At 39.1% G+C, this 25,513-nt stretch overlaps 1 protein-coding gene across 1 annotated transcript in view; it reads right to left on the minus strand.

Moving 5' to 3' along the window:
* The window catches only part of mybpc2a (myosin binding protein Ca), a 46,989-nt gene that overhangs the window by 14,784 nt on the left and 6,692 nt on the right, over nucleotides 1-25,513 (minus strand). The window contains exons 2-17 of the mRNA XM_086290025.1: nucleotides 23,996-24,079; nucleotides 23,716-23,864; nucleotides 21,749-21,866; nucleotides 21,461-21,509; nucleotides 17,406-17,462; nucleotides 17,136-17,302; nucleotides 16,794-16,926; nucleotides 11,050-11,174; nucleotides 7,279-7,384; nucleotides 5,312-5,481; nucleotides 3,605-3,770; nucleotides 2,965-3,071; nucleotides 2,834-2,863; nucleotides 1,363-1,502; nucleotides 961-1,120; nucleotides 98-202 (exon numbers count right to left, since the gene is read on the minus strand). Coding sequence (XP_086146151.1) covers nucleotides 98-202; nucleotides 961-1,120; nucleotides 1,363-1,502; nucleotides 2,834-2,863; nucleotides 2,965-3,071; nucleotides 3,605-3,770; nucleotides 5,312-5,481; nucleotides 7,279-7,384; nucleotides 11,050-11,174; nucleotides 16,794-16,926; nucleotides 17,136-17,302; nucleotides 17,406-17,462; nucleotides 21,461-21,509; nucleotides 21,749-21,866; nucleotides 23,716-23,864; nucleotides 23,996-24,079 — 1,866 coding nt within the window. The remainder of the gene's footprint in view (nucleotides 1-97; nucleotides 203-960; nucleotides 1,121-1,362; nucleotides 1,503-2,833; nucleotides 2,864-2,964; nucleotides 3,072-3,604; nucleotides 3,771-5,311; nucleotides 5,482-7,278; nucleotides 7,385-11,049; nucleotides 11,175-16,793; nucleotides 16,927-17,135; nucleotides 17,303-17,405; nucleotides 17,463-21,460; nucleotides 21,510-21,748; nucleotides 21,867-23,715; nucleotides 23,865-23,995; nucleotides 24,080-25,513) is intronic.

Genomic DNA, 25,513 nt, shown 5'->3' on the forward strand with positions numbered 1-25,513 from the left:
TTGCAATGTAATAAACAAAATGGAATTTAAACTCCTCTTTTCTCCTGGGAGGAAGACATCAGATGTGAATATTACACGCTGCATGTTTCAGGGGTACCTTTAACGGCAACTCCACCGTCAAAGGCGGGAGGGTCCCATGTGATGATGGCAGAGTCCTCGCCAACTGATGCGCACTTGACGTTCTCAGGAGATTTTGGCACATCTGGAGAGGCAGGTTACAGTTAGAAATTGAAAGCATGGAGAGATGAAACACAGAGAGAAATGGGAGCGTTTGAGGTTTTTGATGTAGTACAGTACGTAAGACAACATGCAGATGTGATTTAGGGAGTCAACACCAAATGCACTGGTAAAGCCATCATATGTTTCACTGATCACAAATGAAAAACGTTACATTTTTTATTACCTCTATATAGACACTGCCACTTTGTAGAATAAATTACATCAGTGGTGATTACAAATCATGTTAGAGCAAGCTATTCTGTGTGTTTTATGACTCTTAAAAACTATTAATCAAATGTTTCTATGTCCCTTATTTAAGTAATTTCATCCACTGCTCTCTATTCATTGCTTACCCTAAAATCCATCTTGGACTAGAGACTAGATAATTATTATTTATTATATAAATTATGTCTTGGTCATTCTTAGTTCTATTAAGAGACAGACAAATTCCTTACAGTATGTATTTTAATGAAAAACAATATCTGAGGTGAAAGTCTAAAAACATATGTTTTTTTTTAATATGTTAATTGTTCTGGGTAGAAGCTGCAAAGACACTGGACCTAAAATTCAGATGATGTGAGTTTTTAAAAGATGGCACCACTATTGAAAATTATGGATTTCCTTTTTTTTTTTTACCATGACCCAGTCTCAAACTCTGAGGAACTATTGCCCTCAGTCAGACAGAAGTAATAGAAAGGGATCAAGGAAAGAAAAAGGCAAAAGTAAGAAACAGCCACTGACCCACAACTCTAACAAAGAGATCCGCCTTGTCCTCGCCGACAGGGTTAGTCACCGTGATGGAGTATTGGCCCTCGTCCGCTTTCTCCGCCCCCTCTATTACAAAGCTGCACACATTCTGCTCTGACTCCACGTGGACCCGTCCCTCAGCCTCGGACAACACCTACCACACAGGGCAGCACAGAGTGAGAGACAGAACAAAAGGAGATTGCTGAAGAGGACTGTGTCGCATGACGACAGCCACCACAAAGACAGGTGATTCAACCGTCCCACTCTAGTGTTGTTTCATTCTTCTTTTGTGCTGTTTAATGACTAACGGCGAGGTACTCTGATTGACGCAGAACATATAAAATATCTGACGCGTTTGTGATGCGAGGTGAAGGATAAGAGCCATTTCTTTCTCACTTGGTCTCCTTTCATCCAGCACACAGTGGGGGCCGGCTCTCCTGTGAACTGAACGTCCAGGCGAAGTTTGTTTCCAGCCACCACCGTAATGTTGTTCTTGCCGCCGGAGCTACCGGTGTCCAGGAAGATCTTGGGAGGATCTTTCATTGTGACCAGATGAAGACAGGGAGAAAGAGACCATTTAGTTTAGAACAATGATGTTGGTTCTTTTTTTGTTTTTTATATTTGAGATTCAAGGTGTCTCAAAGGTGGCACAAAGACTAAATTTACTGTTTTTTTATTCTATATATGGTCTTTTTGGACTCTGGCAAAAAAAAAAACCACTAGAGGGATTTGGGGGTTTTACATTTGGAGCAGCATCATACTATACTGCCTAAAGCCAAACAAGCAAGTTGGAGCTTTTGTCTACTCGATGGCTTTCCAGAGCTGTGAGCATTTTCAACTTTCACATTCTTCAGTTCATTATATATTTTTAAATTGTTTCATAGAAGAGCCTTTTGTGTTGCATTTTATGAAAAGATCACACAATTTTGAGAACAAAACAGAGAGCAAAGAGCAACTTAACAGCAGCTAAAAAGCAGTTTGTTGTGATTTAACTTCACACCTTTCTGCAGGGATGTATAAATGAACTCCAGGGTACGTCTGTAAACTCTAGGGTGTTGTTGCAGGTGGAACAAAGTGCACTACAGACATACCTAAGCATCAGTCTGAGTGTGGTTAAATAAAAAAGGAAGTGCAATTTCACCAGTATTGTTCAGTTTTATGATTAAGAAATGTAAGTAAATCTGCCAATAAGACATCTGTCACTATGTCTAAAATTACAGAAAATGCTCCACCTCATGGACCCATTATAAAAAAATATAAGTTGCTATAGTAAAATGCTTCTGTGTTTTAATTGTTTTTGTTTACCTATTACTTTATTATTTGGCATAGTATGAGTAACAATAGCAGAGTTCCCTTATCAGTAGGAAAAACTGTAAATACAGTTAAGTTCAGTGATAGGTTTTCAGTCCCTCCAATCCTCTTATGGCTCAGGGACATTATAAGTGCAGCAACCAGAGCTAAGCTCCAAACAAAACCTGCACATATGAAGATTAGAGATAGCCCAGATAACTGTCACCCAGTCTATTTGTATTACCAAAGCATATAATAATGTCTGCGCTAAAAAACTGAAATGAAATCCTTGATGTGCTTCTGGGATAGATGAAAACCTGACATAGACAGAATCTGTCCCACTAACTATAACGTACGGTTAGGCATCAATCAATAAGAGTGTTACACTAACAATAAATGATCAACTATTTGATTTTTTTAAAAGGGCACAAGGACATTTTAACCATTTCCCTGTTCAGAGGGTCACTCAGTGGCATCTTATATGATATTTGCTATATTTTCTCAACAGCTGATTAGCTCAATAATGTCATACACGACAGTATAAAGTATGAATTTTGTCTTTTAAAAAAGCACCTACCTTGTCGTGGAACATATTCAATTTTTATCTCTGTGGGGAAAAATGAAACAGATCAGGAAGATTCAAATTTGCAACTTATAGGTTGAATTCAGAAGAACCGCTTGGTATTTTGATTTTTACGTCGCTCTCACCCAGGAAGTTCAGTTTTGCTGAGAGAGAAAGTGCGTAGCCATCAGGGACGAAGGTATAATCTCCAGCGTCTGAAGCCTTCACATCATTGATCGTCAGCTTGTGGATCCTGGGGACATGTCGCCAGATGTTACCAAGGAGACAGCAGTTGTTATGACCCGCATTTATGCAAAGGACAGTTGCCCTAGCAACATACTTCAAGAGACAATATCGCAGAGTGAGAAAGCTACTAAATGGCTTTCACCTTGTGTGACCGCTGTCACCTTGGCATATCTCCTTCCATAGGCAGCTCTGATGGAGGGCTTACTGAGAGAAAACCCAGACCCTTGGGGTCTGTTTGTTGTTTGTGTGTGACCATGTGTGAGTGTTTGAGGGAGCGTGTCTATGTGTTTAGAGGTTAGAGCTTTACAGATTGCAGCCTATCCCCAAAAAATGGGTCAAACAACTAAGAAAGCCCTCTGGTAATAGTTTTCCAAGCCATGTAGCAAACTGTTTATTGTCATAGCTATATGATTTTGTGAGCCTGGGTGTGTGTGTTTGCTGTTGTCATAATGCGTGCAGCTGTACATGATAGGTAGCCAAGCTGGAAACAACAGTTTTATCACAACAGAACATTAACCCACTGGAGTCTGATAGCGATACCTTCCAATGTGTGAAATTTTGATGCGATCGCTGGCCTCGACTTCGATACCATCCTTGAACCATTTTCCGGTCACGTTTTCATCAGACACCTCACACTTGAATACAGCTTGCTCAGATGCCTTCACTGTCAGGTCGGCTATGCTCTGTAGAACCTCCAGCTCCTTATCTGCACCACAAAGATCAATCAAAAGTTTAATTAATTTAAAAAAAAGCCTAATTAATTAAGTGTATCCATGCAAAATTAGTGCAAATACAATGTTACAGTTTTGCGCTTGAGTATTACAACTTCCTGGATTTTATTTGTGTGTTCCCATTTCCAATCTTTAGTGTTGAGTTACATTAACTACCCATTAGAAACCTAATTATTACCAAGTATTTATAAAGTAACGTTGGATTTGGAGGAATCGCTTCCTCCCCCTTTTTTTCTTTAAAAGAAAAAAACTCTACTATATACCTATGCTGGCATTGCTACAAACTAACAGCGACCTCCACACCCAAATGAAACCATTGCACAAACGTCAAAACTGCAGTTCTGTGAATGAGCACTTGAGGCTAAAACTGAGTCAGTCTCCACAGACTCCTATGTTAGGCTGCCTCTTGCACCGCAGCAATAAACATGATCGCAAAAACGTGTCTTTAGCCATTTTCCCCCTTTTATGCATTCGTTTTAGTACAACTAATCCATACATACATTTTGTAAACCATTTCAGAGACACCCCAAACCCGCTTTTCTGGTCATCTTTTATCTGAAAGAACCCATCCTACTCGGATTCCCTAACCACCACTATGGAGTAGCAGTTCTGAGTTCTGGATGACCTAGAAGATCCCAGAATCAGTACAGAAGAAACAAATTTTCTTATATCTGCAATTTGCTTGCAGCCACAAGTGAACGGTAGGAATGTAGATCAGCTGGTAAATCAACACCTTTGCTTTCACGCTCATCTCTTTCTTCACAGTAGATCTGAGCAGTAGTCACATTACTGGACGGTGACACAGGCAACACTGACAACAAACGGGGAGTGTTGCCTCTGAGAGGAAAACTATTATCCAGCATTCCTTCGTTACCTCATAGGCTTTAGCCATGCTGGTTTTAGCCACTTTGACTTTAGTACTTTGTTTATATCAGCTACCTAATTCGCAGTTACTATAACTATACTATTTTTTCTCTGTATTTCTATCCTTCATCTGAGGGGGAAGGACACAGATTTTTTCACACTATAATCAATTTATGGGACTCGTTTGACTCACAGTGTGTAAGTGCCTGATATCTGAAGCCTGATATCAATTTTGGAGGTGTAAAACCAAATTAGTATGACGAATAGTGTGATACAACTGATACAAGAGATTAATGAAATAAAATTAATGATGACATGAGTAATGACTAATTTGTTGCTTTTCATGCTTGTCAGGACGGAAAACATCAACATGTGCTGAAGTTTGTTTCTAACTGAGGAGTCATACTGGAAATACATGTCTGTAAACTTTAAACAGCACCACAGATTTCATGGCCTTTGCAATTTAAGAACATTAATATTTTAATTATTAATTTTTATTTTAATTAATAATTATGTAATGTTTAATTTTTAATTGCTCCAATAATATATGATCATGTTGTTATTTGCTTTTCATGATCCCCGTTTGTTGTCAATAAGCCCGGTTAGCCTGGATAGCAAGTTTTCAAGCACTGGTGGACTGGAGGACAAATACCTTCAACCTCTAGCTCTGCCTTTGACTCCCCACCGTTGGTATAGACGTAGTACGTTCCAATATCCTCTTTAGTGGCTTCATTTATGATCAAAATATGTCTCTTCCCATCTTTCTTTAACCTGTACTTTGAACCTGCAGTGTCTCTATTCAACTCCACTCCATCTTTCATCCTGTGAAGAAAACACACACACATATATACATCTGAAATACTTTAGCACAGGAACGCGAGAAAAGGGACTGATACTTGAGATGTTGGCAGTGTTGTAGATAGTGAGATCCTTCAGGAGTCAAAAGGCTTTGGGAAAAAGTTGTGCAGTAGGTGAGGATTTTTTGTGTACAATATCTGTACCAAAAAAAGCTGTGTATAGCAAAGAAAAAAAATGCATGCATTCATACTCATATCTTTTAGTTTGGCTCTCTAAAAATCTCTGAGTGGAATAACCACGTCCAAAAAAGTGCAGACAAGAAGGAAGCAAGGAAGACAGTGTCCCAGTTAACAGCCCATCTAGGCTTCCCCTAATTGCTCAGACAGCTTTGATTGCTGTGTATTATTTCAACAAAAAAACAAAAACCCAAAAGACATCTTTGTAGATTTTGCCTAGAAACTGTCTGGCTTTGTACAACAAAGAAACTTAAAATAAAATAAAATAAAAGCCACAAAGATTCTTCTTTTGTGGAGAAGATTATTAGACAATGATATTAGAGTCAATTGCAAAATGTTTAGCTAATAGCAATGTTTCATATAACAATTTGGTTGAGCTTATTGATAGATGCTTACTAATAATGGTTTTGGTTTTGGGGGGGGTTTGTTATTCATTACACCTTTTGCACCGGTAATCTTTATTTTAAAGCTTTTCATCACACCATCTTGGAATAATAAACCATTACAGTACTGAAGTGACAAAACAGATAAATCTCCACCATTGCTTTTGGTAAATACTGTCTTATTTGCTGAGGGCAGTTAGCCAAAGTATAGTCACAGTAGAAATAAAGTCCACCTATTACTTAGTAGGTTGTAAAATTAGATAAATACACATCAGACTGGCTCGTACTGCCAATCTTTTTAAATCTTATCTTAAAACACATTTGTATTTACTGGCTTTTAATACAATATGAGAGTTATTTGACAATTCATATTTGATGTTTGCTATCAATATTATAAGATATTTTAATAGGTATTTTGTATTCTTGTACAGCACTTTGGTCAACATTCCTGTTGTAATTAAATGTGCTATATAAATAAATAAACTATATAAATGATATAACTATATAAATACAACCTCAGTACAACAGCAAAACATGACATATTACACTTTGTCATCATTTATTTAATCAAACTTAAGCAGACCTGCAGAAACAATACTTGAAAAACTAAGACAGGACAGAAGACAGAAAACCTGATTGAAACGCTGTGCCGTCAATAACCTCAATGAACCTCAATGAGCTCAAGTAACATTGAAAAGTGAGCCAAAACTCTGTGATGTGAAAGCCTGATAAAGTCGTATAGAAAACAGCTACTTCAAGTTACTGCTGCAAACATTCGCCCTAAGAGGAATTGAATCACTGGGTACTTTGCTTTTCACACAATGCATTTTGGATTTTGCATTTTAGTTTTTAAGAAATAGATCATAATATGTTGTAATATGTCATGTGCTGTTGTTCATATCTCGCTGTATTTACAGTATTTAATTTTAAAATGTAAAGCCTTAGGAACTGACATCTGTCCTTTTGCCATGACTCTGTTGGAGTGTCCTTATGCAGAAACCTCAGTTACACACTATTAGCCAGTATCTTTTATGTTAGCTTGTAAAAATTTAAAAAATTGAGCTGCGTCAGCATTGCTTTATGAGGCCTGAAACGTATTGTCTCATTGGACTGTTTATTCCGTTATACAGAGAGTTTTATTAGCTGAGTAGCACATTGATGAATTTCAAACTCAAAATGAACCGAAGGGTAAATTAGCTCACCATATGACGTTAGCGCCTTCCTCAGACACTTCCACTTCAAACTCCACCCTCTCACCCACCACTGTATGAACATCATCCAGCAGCTTGGTGATGGTGACTGGAGGTTCTGAAAACAAATAGCTTTGAGTCAAACAACAGATGGGAAGTGAGTCATTAAAGAGATACGCTATTTTATGTAAATCACCAACGGGAAACTGGACATATCTAAATCACCGGAGTACACAAATACGAATGGAGAGTAAAATAAGTGTGGCAAATAAACACATCTGCAAGGAAGCAGGACTTGAGGAGAGTGACTAATGCTTTTCTACGATATTAACAGCAATAAGAATCTATCATTAAAAGATATTAATTATGTCATAATACAGTATACATGTACCTGTAGGTCAGGTTTTTTAGCATTATTTTCTTCTTTTTGAATGGTCGATACCCTACTTTAGTACCTGTTAGCAGAAAAATAGGATAGCACACAAAACATGTAAACGCTCCTTCGTATTTGAATAACAGCATAGTATATTCCTGAATTTCTTATCCAAAGCCACCAAACACACCCATCTTGTGGAGGTGGAAGGCACCTCAAGTCTCCTGAGGTGGTGGGAGTCACATTGTGTAACCACATGGTGTGATGCTTGATGCTCTACTAGCCTCAGCTATTTGTCACAGTCGGCCTCCAGTCCCCCTCCGGATGTTTCAATTCTTTCTCCCCTTAGCTGGTGTGCCCGCAAACTCTCTGAACTACACTCACAACACCACAGAAATATGTAAAAATCTGACTGGCATCACAAAAGTTTTGTGAAATAAATTTGATGTTGTCCACATAAAAGCTGAGGAATATATTCTCTCTGGAATACACAGACACAGCTAGAAGAGTATGACACTGAAATAGCCCAGTAGGTTTGTAATAGCGGCCGTACCTTCAAGTCTGGAAAAAGCAATATGTGATTTGTACTCTGATATGGAATCACCGTGACATGTTTGGAGGCTCCCAGAAACTCTAAAAGTGAGACACTGAATGCAATAGAAATGTAGATGTAGATACAAAGTCATGTAATCAATAGTTTATCATGAATTTGTCCCTTCAATGAAGTAGCTGAAAAGGCAACTGAGTGAGTGAGCTATACAGGTTTCAGTTAGGACAAGAAAAACAATATTTAATCTAGCTTTAAGGGTTTTTTCAGTTACATAATCTGTTTAGTGTTTAATAAATAATCACAAGCTTCATTTCCAACTGTTTTTTTTATGTCTGTTTATCTCGTATCCCTTCACCCGTTGCCTACTGGTGGTGGTCAGAGGGCCCGGTGGCGCCAGTGTCCGGCAGCCTTGCCTCTGTCAGTGCGCCCCAGGGTGGCTGTGGCTACATTGTAGCTTGCCATCACCAGTGTGTGAATGGGTGGATGACTGGATATGTAAAGCGCTTTGGGGTCCTTAGGGACTAGTAAAGCGCTATATAAATACAGACCATTTACCATTTACCATTTATATATTATCATTTTGTTAGTCTATGTATTTATGTAAGCCTGTGTTATTATTATTTATTATCATTATTATGCTATAACAAACAAATATGGGATAAATAAAATATAAACTAAAAGATATTTATTAACTTAATCTAATAACTTGTTTTATCTAAACTGTTCCAGCTGGTCCCTGATTGGCTACTTTTCTTTGATTGGGTGATATCTGAAAAGTTTATTTTTGCTTGTATATTCTGTTTGTAACCCATGTGAAATACAGGGCTTCAAAATCCCTTTTTGTAATCTAAGGCTATAGCCTGTTATTGTCACAAGGGGGCACTGTGATGCAGTCTTGTGTTCTGATGACCTTGCGTCTAGTGCGCAGGAAGTATTACCTCTCTCTTCCTGTGAGATTTTCCCTCTGATGGCGGTCAAGTACGTGTCGGAGCGCATGGAAAAAGTATCTTGGTGTGCAATACTGCAACCCGGTTAATGAGACCAGATTGTTTTACGTATAAATGCTAATAAGGTACTCTTTTATTAGGCCCCGAACTCTGACCACAAAGGGAATAACGTCTGTCAAGTTATTTGTGTCTGAAAATCCCGGTGAGTCACGTGCTTTCGTTAGCTACCTGTTAAGTTAGATAATGTATTTCACTAGCTGATTCAGCTCAGAAACCTTTGAACAAAAACCAATCGGGAGCTATGAGAATCTGGCGTGTTGTTTTACTTCTCCTGTTGTTCTTTACAGTGTGTTATAAGTGTTGAATGCTTTGAGCTAAACGATGTCGATGCTAGATGCGATGCTAGCTGCTAATAGCTGTTAGCCACCCCACCCCGCTGAAGCCATATTCCGATCGGGGAGGTATTCAAGTAGAAGCAATAGCTCTGTTTATATTAGAATGGTTATGTCTTAATAGATATGAGCATATTTCAAGTTTAATAGGGTTTGCACACTGACAATTCCCCTACAGTACACCTGTTTGGGTTTTCAACGACTTTAAAGGACAATTCAGACTGGACAATTCAAACTTCACAACAGGAACACTTTAATCTGTTTCATTCATTCCCAAGAGCTCTGATACTGTTCAGTATAAATCTTCCATTTAAATGTCTTTATTTTGTTTTGTTTTACATGTATTCACCTTTAAAATGCACTATTAGTGTGCAATTTGGGTTATTGTGTTGTATATGTATATAAATGGTACTGAGGCAATAAAGGTCCCAGTTATTCACTTCCAAGCCAACTCCTTTTGTGAGTCCCCAAAACAAAACCTCCTCCTGAACCTAGTAAGATGTCTAGGGTCTCTATTTGAAGTGAGAGTGTACTGGTCCTGAGTAGAGGCGCTACATGTTCTTAGAAGGAAAGAGAGAAAAGAAAAATATTGGAAAAACTGGAAATTGGAATCGTCCAAGACAATCTAAATTGATGCATCTTTACAATAATGGTACTATAAAGGCCAAGCAAATCTACTTTAAAATTGTATATTGTAGTGTAGTATAGTATTCAGAATATGAATTTGAAGATGGAAATAAGCATGAGATTTCGCTTTAAGAATCTAGTGTTATTTCATAAAGAGCTCAGAGGAAAAATATATGAAACTAAAGCAAATCAACAGAAAAAAATGGGTTTCTGAGCACATCTCAAACTGATGTCTGCTAGCCAGCTTACAGAAATCACCTCTACAGTCAGATTTTGACCTGGTTTGCTGGAGCTGAAAATGCTTCCTGTCTGAGCACACCTTTATGAGTCATTTTCGATCAAGACACATAGACACATAGGGATTAATATAAAAGCAGTAGACTGAGTTACATCCATTAAAATGTACAGTAAAGTGGCATGCATTTAGTCGATCAAATAGGCCCAATTAATACCGAAAATGACATGTGTTACAAGAATACGCAAAATACAAGTGCTTCTTTCAAAAACCCTGAATACAGAGCTATCATACACCAAATCTGCCTAGCAATTTTACTATTACCATTGATCCGTATTCAAATTGTCCTTCAAAAACACACATATCAGTCAAACTCGGATAAATATGTCAGCACATTAATACAAACAGCACGGCGACAATGATACATGACAATAAACAAAGCATGAAAATTTCACTCGCCACGTACCCATTAAAAATGAGTGAGCAGACAACAGAGCGCAGCATGTTACTGCGTGGCATAAAAGCATTGAAATACACAGATGACATGAAGGGAACAGAGCTGTCAGGCCTCTCAACACTCAAATGACAGCATTTGCTAAACCAAGCAGAAAAACCGCTCCCTCCTGAAAGGATTCCTCCAAAGACAGTGACTCATATACCTTTGACAAAAAGCTCCGTGAAGCACTTCTCCTCCCCGACCACGCACTCGTATGCTGCGTCATCCGACAGGTTGCACTTATTGATAGTGAGTGTCCGCTTGTTGCCCACGCTCTCAAACACATACCTGGACGCAGAGGGATGGCGGGGGAAGATTATACGAGTCGGATAAAGAAGAAATGAAGTGAGAGACAAAGAAAGGGAGAGAGAGCGAGAGAGAATAATGATTAAGTGCTTTCAGCAAATCCAACCACAGTCAGGCGAACGGGGCCTAAAGACAACAGAGTGACTCAAAGTTACAGATCGAGACAAAGAATGCACACATTTAATATATGCTCCCACACACATGCGTTGAGCTTGCTGTGAAAATATGGTGCCAAACATCAGAGAGCTACAGTAATGCCACAGTGTCATCACACGCAGTGATGAGGCAGTGATGAGAAAGATTCCCATGGTTACAAGCTGCAAGCATTCACATCATCAGACCACTCAAGGTCCATTAACAGTAGGTGTAATTTGAATACTGAATAAGTACTTATTGTAAGGCTAACAGTTAAGCAGAAATGTTAGAAACAGAGTGTTCAGGATTAAAATGTATTACATTTTGATTTCATTGATGTAAACATGTCATGGTCCCTGGATTTCTTTATTATTCTCGTATACTGCTCGAGACAAATAAAGGAACACTTAGGAACACTCAGTGACGCGTTAGGAATAAAATGATGCCACATCATTTGATGGAAATAAAAATGATCACACGGCAGAGGGCTGAATTGAAAAGTACCCCAAAAATCAAAGTGAAAAATACTGTCGGCTGCGATTTCTACCCCTCACAGCAGTTTCAGAAAACCTGACCTCTGACCTTGACCTTGAGGTGGAGGTCACTGAGACCCAAACTCATCTGAGATTTTTAGTAGCTACAACTGCATTATTCATTTCAAACCACTACGTCACTTCATTCTTGAATTCTCGCATTCACAAGCTTGCATGTCTGCACCGCCAGCCCGCCACTCGGCAAGGTGACGACAATATCCCATCAGACTTTTATGAAGCAATACCAAATGTAACTCAGTAGTCTGTATGCCCCCCCTTGCTTGTATGCATGCCTGACAATGTTGGGGAATGCTCCTAATGAGACAACAGATGGTGTCCTGGGGGATCTCCTCCCAAATCTGGACCAGGGCATCACCGAGCTCCTGGACAGTCTGAGGCGCAACCTGGTGTTGTCTGATGGATTAAAACACAATGTCCCAGGGGTGTTTTGTGAGGGGGGCAGTCAGTGGTATAAAGTCCTTCATCCTCCAGGATCCTCCATGGATATGCCTCCCTACACCATCACTGATCCACCACCAAACTTGTCATGCCGAGGAATAGTACTACCACTAGCAGTGACACTGACCCTAGTCAAATGCAAAAATAGTGAAAAAACAGTGAGGAAAAAATGTCAGTGGCCTCCACATGTAAAACATTGCCTGTTTTGAGGGTTGTCTCATTGTTGCCCCTCTACTACAACTGTTGTTAATTTCATTATTGCCAAAGTAGCTGAAACTGATTAATAAGCCCCTCTGCTTGTTTTTTGAGCAGCGTATAATGTGATTATTATAATCAGTAGTAAAGGTTGTAATAAACTCCCCATTGCTTCTTTTTGTACCTTCTAATGCTGTTGCACTCATTGGCAAAACTATCAGGCAACCACGCAAACTAAAAACTAAAGCAAATGTGACCATGCCAAAAACTTGAGTAAATCCTCATAGAATCCAAAGCTATAATACCTTACTTCACAGCAAAAATAACCATGGTTACAGCCTCGTATTTAGAATAATTTTAGTCTCTACAGCATACACTGGCTATGGCAGATTAATATATGAGTGCTAACTCAGCTAATACTAATGTTAGCAAGCTTTTATAAGTTAGTCACTCATCCAAACTTGAGCTCAAATGGCTTGGATGATCTGTACCACACCACAATTTGTCTCATAACCTCAATACACCTCCTCCAGAAGGAACCAACTGCTTAAACATGGAGTGAACTGAATTTTCAGATGATAGATGATAGCTATAAAACAGCTACCCTCGATCAAATGCTCCTAAACCTTAAAGCTTACCAGTATCTAAGAAGATGAAAGTTCACTACCGTAGTATTGTTATAAAGGGACAAACTTTCCATAATGCCAACAATTGTTTATTTACCGAGCTGTGAGGGTGGTTTTTATTGGTGTTGAGTTTGGCATTTTAACACTGGTTTTTAAAGCCAACCTCAAGTGGAATTGCAGCTTGTAGCAGTTTTGCTGTGATTTAATTTTTCAGCCCTTGCTGCTCAGTCATTCTCCACAGACTCCCTTTTGAATAACCCGATTTCAGGAATCAAACTAATATGCTTATGATAATAAAATAAATTAAATCAAATAACAAAATAAAATAAAATATTTGCATCTGTATGGCTATTTCAGGGGGTGATTTTGTATGACTCGCTCAATTAAACTCTTAAACACTTGAAGTTTTCGTTATTAGGGAAGAGTCCACTTTGACTCATAGGTGGACACCAATACTGTCTCATATAATGGGAGGCGGAGCCTTCAGCTATCAGGCACCTCTCCTGTGGAGCTAGCTCTCCATTTTGATTTGGGAAACATAAATCCTTTAGGATTGAGTTTAAAACTTCCTTTTTTGATAAAGCTTATAGTTAGGGCTGGATCAGGTGACTCTGAACTATCATTCAGTTATGGCGCTGTAGGCTCGAGCATTTGCCTTCTCTCTCCCATAATGAATGTTTTAGCATAATCTCTTTATGCTCTCTTCTCTTTCCCTTCATCCAAACAGTCAAAGCAGGTGGTTGTCCCAATCTGAGGCTTTCTTCTCTTAAAAGACAGTTCTTTCTTTTTGTTACTGCAAAATCCTACACATATGGGGTCATCTGAATTGGACCACTCAATGCTGGTTAAGAGGACCATTTTTAAAGAAAACATCAGACAACTAGCATGACTTATAGTGTAATTAATTCTACAGCCCAAGAAGTCTGTGTTTTAGTTATTTTGAGTAAAATTCTAGTATTTGTATGTTATTCTAATAACTAGCAGGTATATACGACTGTACAATGCATGCATACATACAATAGATGCACTTTGCACCGATGCACTGTCCAGATATTGTCCTCAACTGATGACAGATGAAACTTTAAATTGCAAGTACACAATCTAACAAGCCACATAATTGTAGGTACAGCCATCTTTAAAATACAGTCTGTTTGCAGAACTTCCTATGCCCATGTTACCCACAATGCACCTAACTCTGTTTAACTCTGCAGCTCCAGCTGACTCAACTAGCATCACGGGTGGTCTTTCATTGCCCATATGGAAAAGAAACAGAAAAAACTTATAAAAGACTCGCATCAGATTTGGCTTGCTTCATATAATGAATCATATAAGGCTTATATGATTTACTCATGAAAGTGGCCACTTTCTCAATACTTTCATATATTGTTTTAGGAAGTATCCAAAACATACAAGTTTCATTTATATAATTTTTCAAGGAATCTTTTATCTGTTTTCACTCTTGTATGCTTTTCATACAAGTTTCACACAAGACAGATACAAACTTTATAAGATATATCTTTTCCATATGGGTGATGTGTTATTTATCCATACTTCACAACACTCCCTCTGTAGCTACAGACGTCTTTTCATACTTTTTTCCCCAACACCTGCGAACCAACTTTCAGTAAATGTCTGTTATTCCACGACATTAGTTCTTGAAGGTATCATTATGTCATGTACAGCGTCCTGCAATCTTAAATTATGGTATTTTTTAATAGAAGAGTAAATTAAAGAAGTGCAGATAGACTAAATTTAATCAGTATGGCATTTTTTCCTCATCTCTGAGGCTTTGGTAAATTAAATGAAACAAAAAGACAACTCAGCCTTCAAGAAAAATCACTTTACCTAATAAACAATGTTTTAAGCTGCTATCAGTGAAGGAAAACACAAAACAAAATTAAATTTATTTTCTATGGTGTAACACTGAGCGGTAAAATAGTGAATCTCAGCTGACCATAATAAGATAATCTCTTTTTATATGTATTATGTCAAAAGAGTTTTTGGATTGGTTTTGGTTTTATGCTTTATCCACAGCAGTAGTAGGAGTGAAATAAAGCAACAACAAAAAAGAGCAGGGCTGTAATACCCTGATCCCAATGGCTTTTAGTCACTAACCTAAAACATTTGATTTGTTAGAGCTGAATGGTCACAGCCCACAGCCTGGAGAGACCTCCAGGGAGACTCTGCTCAGGCCAAAATAAAAGTCGCTTCTCCCGATGTAACTGTCTTAATCATAACAGGAAGAGGGCCGCCTTACTTTCCAATAACAGCATGAAGATTCATGAAATAGCAGATGGTGGAGCTATTGAAAACATAGCACTTGAAACAGCTGTAGCCTCTTCAATGAAAGACCACAAGTAGCCTTTGAAGAAGGAGGGAAAAGAGCACAGAGGAGAGCGACGCAGACACTGGATAAAGCTCAGCAGGCTAAAGAGGCTCAAAAAGTAACATATGTATTCTGTCAGACATCCCAGTCAGAGCTAAAGGATTTTGAATTAACCGTTTACACTCCCTGCACCGTGTTTTGCTTGAGGAAGGATGTGCTTGCTGAACTGCTTGAAATGTACTCTGCAACTCTTGCAGTTGCTCCAGTTGGTCAAGTTGTTATTGCTATAATGTTAGTGACATAATTAGAGCAATCAAGCTAAGCTAAACTATTTAAAGGACAATTATGTTTTATTTATAGATGTTGTATCTCCCCTTAAAGTGACTATTGTGGCTGCAATGCAAACTTTGCACTCTTAACCTCTGTTGAGATGCAGGGAAATGAGAACTCTGACAAATCTGGGACATCCTGCCAGCTGATCTAATCACTAGCATATTCATCTGCCCACGAGTTTGTTTATGTGCATGGGGCTGACCTTAACTGGCGTCATACTGTCAAAAGTTTGTCTTCTTGGGAAAGTCATCACCAAAATGGTGGATTGCCCTAAAACCAGTTATCCTGCTACGGGAGCAGTAAGTCATTCTAGATGCTCAGCCATATTAGTGAAACCAGCGTCAAGAGAACAAGGAGCTACATCAGATACAACACAAGACCTGTAGGATGAAGACAGAACGATAACAGGTCTATCCTAAGACATGGTGTTGAATTGCACACAGCACTTTTCTGAGTTAGATGTGAGTTAGAGTTAGACTTACAGTTGCCACAGTTATGTGTTTTCACAGGACTCTGTGTAGTCCGTAAAAACTAAGTACACCCCATAATTAGCTTGTAGACATGTATTAAACAGCAAAAACCTGAAGTATGCATGTTCTATATCACTTCATCTTCCTCTCACATCATTATTTTGGTCCACTGTTCTTTACAGTGTTGCTTCAGTTTGGTGCAGTCCTTGTCCTGCTGAATGACCCAGCTTTAGCTGTCAGACAGATGGCTTCACACTCGATTCTGAAATGCTTTGGTATACGGAAAACTTCATTGTTGACTCAAAAACTAAAAGGTGGTCAGGTCCTGTGGCTGCAAAACAAGCCCAAATCATCACCATGTTGACAGTTGATATGAGGAGTTTGTCCTGATATGCTGCAGAAAGGGTGTACTTAGTTTTTCATTACATAGACTCCTATGAAAACTTTCTTCTTCACATAATCATAGATGACAGAAATGTGAATCTAAATACAAAAACTGGCACAAATGCAGGATAGTTGCTCACTTAGCTGATGGTTTGATTTCCTGTCCATTTTTGAACCATTTGACTGGAACGTTGGGGTCAGCCACTTCCACTGTGAGATGGATTTTCTCGCCCTTGTCCACTGTGTATGCTGGATCCAGCTTCTTCAGGAAAGCTGTAAAGACAAAGACTCTAAGGGCCAAATAATACCTGTGCCAACCAACAGCAGGCATATGCTAACACATATTCCACCTGTCGTCCCAGTAGCAAAACTGCTCCTCCTTAAAACGCTGGCCTTTATATGCTGCTGGTATTTACAGCCTGCTGCCTGTTATCTCATTCAAAGCACAAACTCTGCTTTTGCCTCATAACTCCGTCCCGTACCATCACTCTTTTTGGACTCAGCCTTCATCTTCTTCAGCCTCGTCAGCATACCCCTCAGGTCTGTGATGCCGTATTGAAAGGCAATCTTCTCATAGTCGCAGGGCTTAGCTTTCTTTAGGATTTCCCATACATCCACTTCTGGTTCCTCCTTCCTCTCCTTCTTCTGCCTGGTGGTGTTTAAGATTGATTGTGAATGAGTTAATGAGTGCAAACCAAGTTTAAGACACATATAGATGGAAGATGCTTCTCTGAAAATGTAAATTATCTTGCCTTTTCTTGAGCAGTGCACTGAAGTCTAGCTCTCCAGCATCCTCATCTGCATCTCCACTGGAATTAAAAGAAATTCAATTCTGGGATTATTATTTATTTCTTTTTATCCTGTGCTTTTTACTTTATTTGTAAATTAGGTGGCAAAAAGACATTAATAATGTATTTACATTCAATAATATACCCTTTTTTTATTCCATATTACACATAGGAAATTCTAATACGCAATAATACTGAAGATGGTCGAACAGTAAACTTCTAACAAATTTGTGCCTGTGGTTAACACTTACCCTTTTACCATCCTGCATTCAGAATGATGCAAAAAAGAAAATGGGGGCAGTGAGAACATAGAGTGAATCATAAGCTCTGATCATGCCCTAAACTTGACTGACAGAAGAATCATAACAGACAAGCAGCATGTAATAAAATAAAAGTCTGTTTATATAAGACTCTTGATCTGTTAGGTCTCTGAAGTACACAAAAGCCACAAACAGAGGACCATGTGACATATCACAGATGTCCAGCAGATTTGAAACAACATTAACATTACTTATTGCAAATTCTGTGTTTCAAAATTCCACATTTTAAAAAGTTATTTAGCTATCAATACAATTTGACCATGGAAAAAAGAGCTGTAATTGTGCAACCCACCTAAGTGTTTTTTAAAAGCACAATCTTTATAGTATGACTAGGCTGTACTTTGTGTAGTACCAATTTGTACCACAAGACAGTGGAGTGAATCAGTCAGACATGTCATTAAAATTGTTATTTACAGAAGCAGCTTGACTAAATGCAAAGCCTCCGGAGGAAATCGGAAATGTAAAGTGAAACCAGTCTGTTAAATCTGCATTCTTTCACATGGCCAGCAGGGGGCAACATCTCTGGTTGCAAAAGGAAGGCAGATTGTACAGAACTCCGTGTAGCTCTTGGCTCCCTTATTCTATGTATGATGACTTTACATGTAAACCTGACTATTTGGTCGCTTCTATCGCGTTCGGTGTGTAGTAAGTCTATTTTCATCTGTTTAGCAGGTCATGTCAGTGGGCGGATCCGGGGGTTTCTCTGTGAATTTCACATTCCTGTGGCAGCGTGCTAGGAGCCACATTTAATTTTTCCCTGTAGAAAGAAGTTTTCTTCCCACACAGAGTGTACAGTGGACGCTAATGTCAGTACTTTACTCGTTACTTGACAAAAGTAATCAGATTATCTTTGGTCATGATGTGATTAAAGGAACTTTATGTAAGAATGAGACATAAGCATAGTGAAAGGAAGAAGATACTCAAAAAGCGACAGTCACATGCAAAATATTTTGTTGATACAAGTAGGGGGAATTAAGCATCTGTAACCATGCATAAAACCCTTTATTACCCTTCAGATGCACATTTGCAAGTATAAAGTGATGGTGAATATGTCATGTGCTGTGGCATAATCAGTCGCTGTCTCGTGCTCAACAAGGTGACAAGCACTGTGTGTGGCACACACCAATAAATGTCTACAGGATCGAGTGCTGCTTGTTTTCCACCGTGAATGGTTTTGGCAGCTCCTTTACAGCGTGGAGTGTGTTTTCCTGGCATTGTTGAGGCTCATTGAACCCCTCAGAGATAAATGCCAGTAAATTCAGAGCCATTCTGAGTGGTAATGCTCGTCCTATGGATGAACAGTTCATCCAAGGATAACATCCATCCGTGTTATCCTTGCCATCCTAATGAAGGTAAATTCTCGCTGGGTGGTATTGTCGTCGATCACCAGGCACACATGACCACCAAATGATAAAAACGATGAGAGTGAAAGCGATGTCTGCGGTGCTGTGGTCACAGCAAATGCAGAATCTCAATCTGCTTGAGCACTTCAGAGAGCTTCTCTCTGCACAAAAGTCAAGTTATGTGAAAAACTAGACTGAAAGTTTAGATGAAAACAGAGGTGAAGAGCTCTGCTTCAGTATTTGAGCATGTGGAATGAGTGCAAAGAACGATTAATGATACCTGCTAATGTATAATAATATTATTGTGTGGTATGGCAAACAGTGATTCACACTATAAATTCATATTATGAATGAAAAAGCAGTGCTAAACACTAATAGACTGTATAAAAAAGATAAAAGACTGAAGCCACAGCAAAGCGTCATTATTATGCATCCTTTTTGATGGCAGCTGAAGGGAACTTCTCTGGTTTCATAACTTGTAATGTAGAAAAACCGATGAGAAAATGAACCTATTCAGATGTAGTTCAGTGAACATTTTCCTGTTTAGTTCATCTCAATTGCTGGTTTAAGTATTTTCTATTAAAGGGTGAAGCTCATTTTGTAAAAAGGACATAATTTATAGTCAAAAAGATATAGTGGTGCTATTCTATGCATTTAGTGTGTTTGGTTTTAAATGGACCATTAGCTTGTTTGGTTAATTTGTACTAAAATATATTCTGAGACGATGCTTGCTCAGTTTTTCTGATAAGTAGATTTTGTTTTAAACTTGTTCTAAAATAAAGAAAGATAACAGATGCACTGTAACAACCAACGTGGCTACGTGCTACCGCTAAGCTCTAAAACTGTAGTCCACAAACCAGAGCGATGGTCGCTAGAACCATCTTTTATTCACAGTATATTTAAAAAAAACACATTATGTGTATTTGACCTCCACAGCTAGTAACAACAGTATTTTATTTTTCCTTGATTTAGCGTGCAGTAATGAGATTCGTTATCACCACCTATCGCGGCCCACTAAGAAATAAATCAAAATAAAATCCGGTGTCAGAGGAATTCTTTGAATTTAGATGTGTGGTGCATCTGAATCTGTTATTTTGACCTTCATCTCTGTGCAGTAGTGCCATGGCATACTATCTAACAAATGCAGATATGCCCGTACGCATTTCACTGATAAGAATAAACATAGTGGTATAATGAGAATTCTACCTAGAAATGCTTTTAAATGCTGGTGAAACACTGCTGTGTAAACATACAGTGTGTATTTTCTGTTTCCCTTTGAAGCCCTCTCAGCTGGCCGACCAGTCAGTGAAGACGCAACACAAAGAAGAAAAATAGCCTGATATGCCTGGGGCACACAATGAGGAGCTTGTGCTAAATCAGGCAGACACGAAAATCTGGTGTTAATAAAACTCCAGAAATTAAGAGAAGAGGATTGTGTATCTTAATGCATGCAGACCTTGTGTTAATGAGAGAAGCACAAATGATCCTCCTATGGGAAACAGGATCCTCTATTCTTATTTTACAGAAGCTAAGCTGCAAGACTTCCACATAACAAGTTGTTTAACGCACTCATACGCTGTTTTCTTCCAGCAACATATTTGAGTTTTAACCAACTTTTCACTTTTCATTTATCTCACTAACCTTCTCTCTCCTTCACCCTCTTGTTCCCTCCTATCAGCACTCTGCAAATAAACGCACCGACATCCTGTCTAAACCACAATATGATGCTGTCTTTTTGCATGTTGCCTTTTTCATCTTACCTGCCCGTTTTTACTCATGCTCTAATGAGGGAGGGAAATTATATTTTTGATCACAGATTACAAAAAAGGGCGACTCAAGGTATCGGTGCAAAGGTGTCAGCTGATTTACCAGCACAAGGCACGTGTACATATGTACAATTTACAGGCTGAGAACAGCTGAAATCTCATTTTTCAAAAAATAAAGAAGACTACACATTCGCAGGATACATTAGCATAGACCAACTTCACACAGGCCAGAAGCAGAGACGGAAATAGACAGTGAGAGAAACAGTTACACATACACACAAAAAGAAATACTCCCTTCGGAGACTGTTACTGAGACATGTGACGAAATACATAAGATCCTAAACCACGAGGGAGTCCAGGTGAAGCAAAACACCAAGGCAGCAGATGCACTGAGACGTGACAGAAAGAGATAGATGGCAGACTGAGTGACTCGTACAAAGTCGACTACAACCGAGGGATAGACAGGCACACGGGCAGAGACGCTGGTTGAGACTGACAGATGCCCAGAGGCAGCGATCTACAGAGGAGCATATGCGAGACAGTGTGATGGGTGACATGTAGAGTAGACCCACGCCGACACTGACACTCACGATCGCTTAAATGCCTCCAAGATGTTGTCCTGCTGGTCCTCTTGTGCAGCTGAAACCAGACAGAAGGAGAAAGGCTGGTGAGAGCTCAGCTAGGTTAATTCATTACTCAGCAGGCTTGAGCAGCAAAGGAATAATGGACTGATGACCTCACTAGGCCACTAAATGATAGGACCTAATGTATATCGCACTCACTGAGTTATTGCCTGACAAAGCTAGTTACATAGTAATGGTGGATACGCCAAATGGAAGATGACAATAATGTGATTAAGTGTCTGTCTCCAGACCTACCCTGCACAGAGACTTCGAATGTGCAGCTGTCGCACTTGTCTTTGGAGGTGACCTCGCAGCGGTAGCCACCTGCGTCTCCATCCACTACTTTGATGATGCTCATCTCGTAAGTGTAGATCTGACAGAGAGAGAGAGGGGGGATGATATGCTAGGAACACACACAATTCAATGAACACCCAAACGCAAAAGCTCAAACGTACACGCACGTACGTGCTGACCAACACATGCTCGAAGTATGGATAAAGCGAGCAGGGTGACACTGATGCCTTGAAATGTTGCTCGGTTAGCTAGTCACTCACTAGACTTTGATTACGTGTTCATCATGTCCTCCGTTTTCTACACAAAGATGTCGGGGAAGAAATGTCATTAAATGGTAAGTAAACAGATTATTTCTACCAGCTTTTATGCTGTTGATTTTTGTGAGTTTTACAAATATTGACTGAAATAAACAAAACTTTGTGGGTGTGATCTGGAAAGCATAAAATCTATTAATTGCAAGTTTTATTTTCAGTTGTTCATTACTGCAATTTGCTATTAATGTTGGCAGGATTTTGCACAGGCATGCCTTCGTGCCTTTGTTTGCAGTAGTATAATCCAAAAGATTCAATATGTTTTACACGAGAAGCTTTTTGTGCCGTGGTGGAATAAATGTGATTTCACAGGATTCAAAAAGTGAATAAATATTGAAGCACATTACTATTTGCTACCACTTGGTTGATCAGTATAAACAGCTGAGCTGAGTTCAGTTACAAAGTTTGGATCTTTCGTTAAAACCGTCAGTTTTACACAAAGTTTTATCCCATTTTTTTAAAAACCACCAAGAATCTGAGACAAAGCAATGAGCAGGCTGACTTGCATGCAGTCAGGATATTTAAAAACTGATATTTAGCCATTAGCACTTTCACATTTTATGCCTGAAACTTACAATGCAGGTCACTAAGGAAAAACATGTATTCACCAACCTGTTGCCAACTGGTTGCTGAAGGTTTGTTGGCTGTAATTTCACCAAAAATCTCCTTGTGATTGTTTTGGTTTGTAGCAGATTTCACAGAACAGTGACTGCTCTGTAAACGACTGCAAACTAACCACTGAGTGATAGTGAATTTTGCAAAAATGCAGTACATACTGTAAAAGGAAACCTTTGACTGTCAAAGTAAAAGTTGCTCCTTACCACTGAAACCAACATGTTTCAAAAAGTGCAACTTTGACTTCTCTGTTTCCATTTTGCATCTGACTCTTCAGTTTCACAACCACTTAGTGAATAGTTGGTAGGTGCAGCAGTTGGAGATACATTCTGCATTTCTATTTGTAGTCTATCATTTTATTCCCCCCCTTTCTCCCCGACCTCCTCGTATTAATTTTTTTAATATACATGTTTTCAATCCCACTTGTGCATGAAATGAAACACACAGCCATGCAGTATGTCATTATAAACATTTGTGAAAGTATGCGTCTTCTGTATAGCTTACTGAACTGCAACCATTGCAAGAAGTTGGGTCCAGACATTTCTTCCCTCCTACATATTCCCTGAGAGCTGTAAGTGGTATTATTACAAAGCGGAAGCATTTAGGAACCACAGCAACTCAGCCATTAAATGGCAGACTGTGTAAAGTTACTGAGCAGGGTCACCAAATGATGAGTCACATAGTCAACACGGCTCTGCTGACTCAATAATAGCCAAGTTCCAAATCTCCTCTGGCATTAATATCAGTACCAAAACTGTGCGATGGAAGTCTCATGCCATGAGTTTTCATGGTGTAACGTTTATGTAGCCCAATATTTCTGTCCATAGTGCTGTACGAAATACCATAACATACTCATATATTTTGGTCTACAATAAAGTGGTCAGTCAATCAACTGAAAGATTTGCTATAATATTCATGAGGCTATGGTCCCGTTGATATTACTGTCTCTTTATTAATACATTCACAAAAGTTATATTTAAAACAGAGAGTATAAATGCGTACCTTGGTGTTTCTGTCATAGGACTCTTTAAACTGAAGATGCTTTCCAGCTTTGCTACCCAGGTCAAGCCACTTCCCCTTCAGCCATTTCATCACCGGTTTCTTTATCAGGTTTGAGGAGTCCACTTTAGCCACAAACGTGATGTCCTTGCCTGCCAAGCACGAAGATTAAATGCAGTAATTAATTAAACTGTGTGTGTAACAACTGGAATTTAGCACTAAGTGGCCATTCCTCTCATTTCAGATATAACTCAGTTTTTATGGCCAATGATTTTTGCCAGACCTTTTGTTGCTGTAACACTCTCCGGCTTCAGCACAAACAGGCCGGTCGGCTCAGACAGCTGAGGACCCTCCCCTGGAAGATGATCTGTGACGGGAGTGGAATGAAGAGAGTAACTAAAGTATGAATTTAAACAAGAGAATGTTATCTGGGCACAGCATATAGATTTTAGATAAATAAAGGCAACCAGGCGACCAAGCAAACCCCCAAATCATCTTCTAAGTGCCTATTTGAAAGTCATTTGGGAAAATTCTGAAATTTAGTTCAAGGACACAAAGCCTCAACCCACTAAATTCTGTCTTTGCACGGTTATTTAGTGCTGAAACTGAGCAACAGTCTCTCCACAAGGCAGCTTGTTTGCATTATGCCTTTGTTGTTACACTGCATAAGCCATTTGGGACCCTCTGACAAATGACAAGCGACCAAGGAGCAGGCTGGCCCACAGGGAATATAGAAACTCCTCAGATCACCCCTGAAGGCATCATATTACTATTGACTCTCTGCAATCATCTGCCACCCCGACAGAACATAAGCTGAAGCCGTACAGTCTTATCATGGCAATAAAAAATGAGCTGCTCTTTTATCTACTCGCTTGTTTCTTTTGCAAGTAAATTGATGTAACCTTTGTAAGGTGTTTGCTTGTCAGTTGATATGCTTTATAGAAATGCTAACATATTCACTTCTTTTACCATCAGGAGGCAACTCTGCATCGGAAGGGGAAAAAAGAGAAAGTGAGGAACACGTCAGTCTGTACAGTATTTGTGTTGTCCCATTAAACACAAGTGTTAATTGGCCCAGTGATCACCTTGACTTCAAGTGATGAACACTCACACATTAAATCATTGTGCTCTCACACTTCAAAAGAACACAGATTTCTTTCTCAGAGTCTAATTAACATTTTTTTCTCTTTTTTTTAAAGAAAAGTACAACTGTTAATGAGTTATTTCTTCAACAACTGTCCTAAAATCACTTCAACTGTTCTGAGGTACAGTACACAATCTACATAAACTGTCTGAGTCAGACATCCTGCAGATTTAACAAGAAAAAAGGTTCATACACAAGCAATAAGCCAAAGGTACATCGAATCACCAATCAGAGTGAGTAGGACCCTGACTGGACATCCATTGGACGAGACCAGTTGCTGAGAGAATGGATCCAGGGTCACAAGTCAGATAAGGTCATGCGCTTCCATAAATTCAGAGAGCCATACTGTTGGCGCCTCTTCCTCTCTCTGCTTTTATGGGCTCAGTTAATTTGATCTTTTAATCAAAAAGTACCCCTGAGGACAGATCCAAGTTCAGATGTTCAGCGTGATTTAAAAGGTTTCCATTGGAATGCTAAGTGGGTAAAACTGATTCTGGGATAGGGCTCAGGGGACACTTTTGAATGTTTACACTCTTACGCTGTTGCACTGGATGCTGGCTGTGTTTGGGATGGGGCTTCTAAATGAAATTGACTCTAGACACTGTGGTACTTTGGCACTGGGAGTTTTAAATTATGCCAAGCAACACTATTTAACCA

Source organism: Aulonocara sp. 'chitande type north' Nkhata Bay, linkage group LG4 (assembly GCF_057382095.1).
Source record: "Aulonocara sp. 'chitande type north' Nkhata Bay isolate Kocher_YH1m ecotype deep benthic linkage group LG4, A_spYH_male_GT1.1, whole genome shotgun sequence".
In the NCBI taxonomy this organism is placed as follows: Eukaryota; Metazoa; Chordata; class Actinopteri; order Cichliformes; family Cichlidae; genus Aulonocara; species Aulonocara sp. 'chitande type north' Nkhata Bay.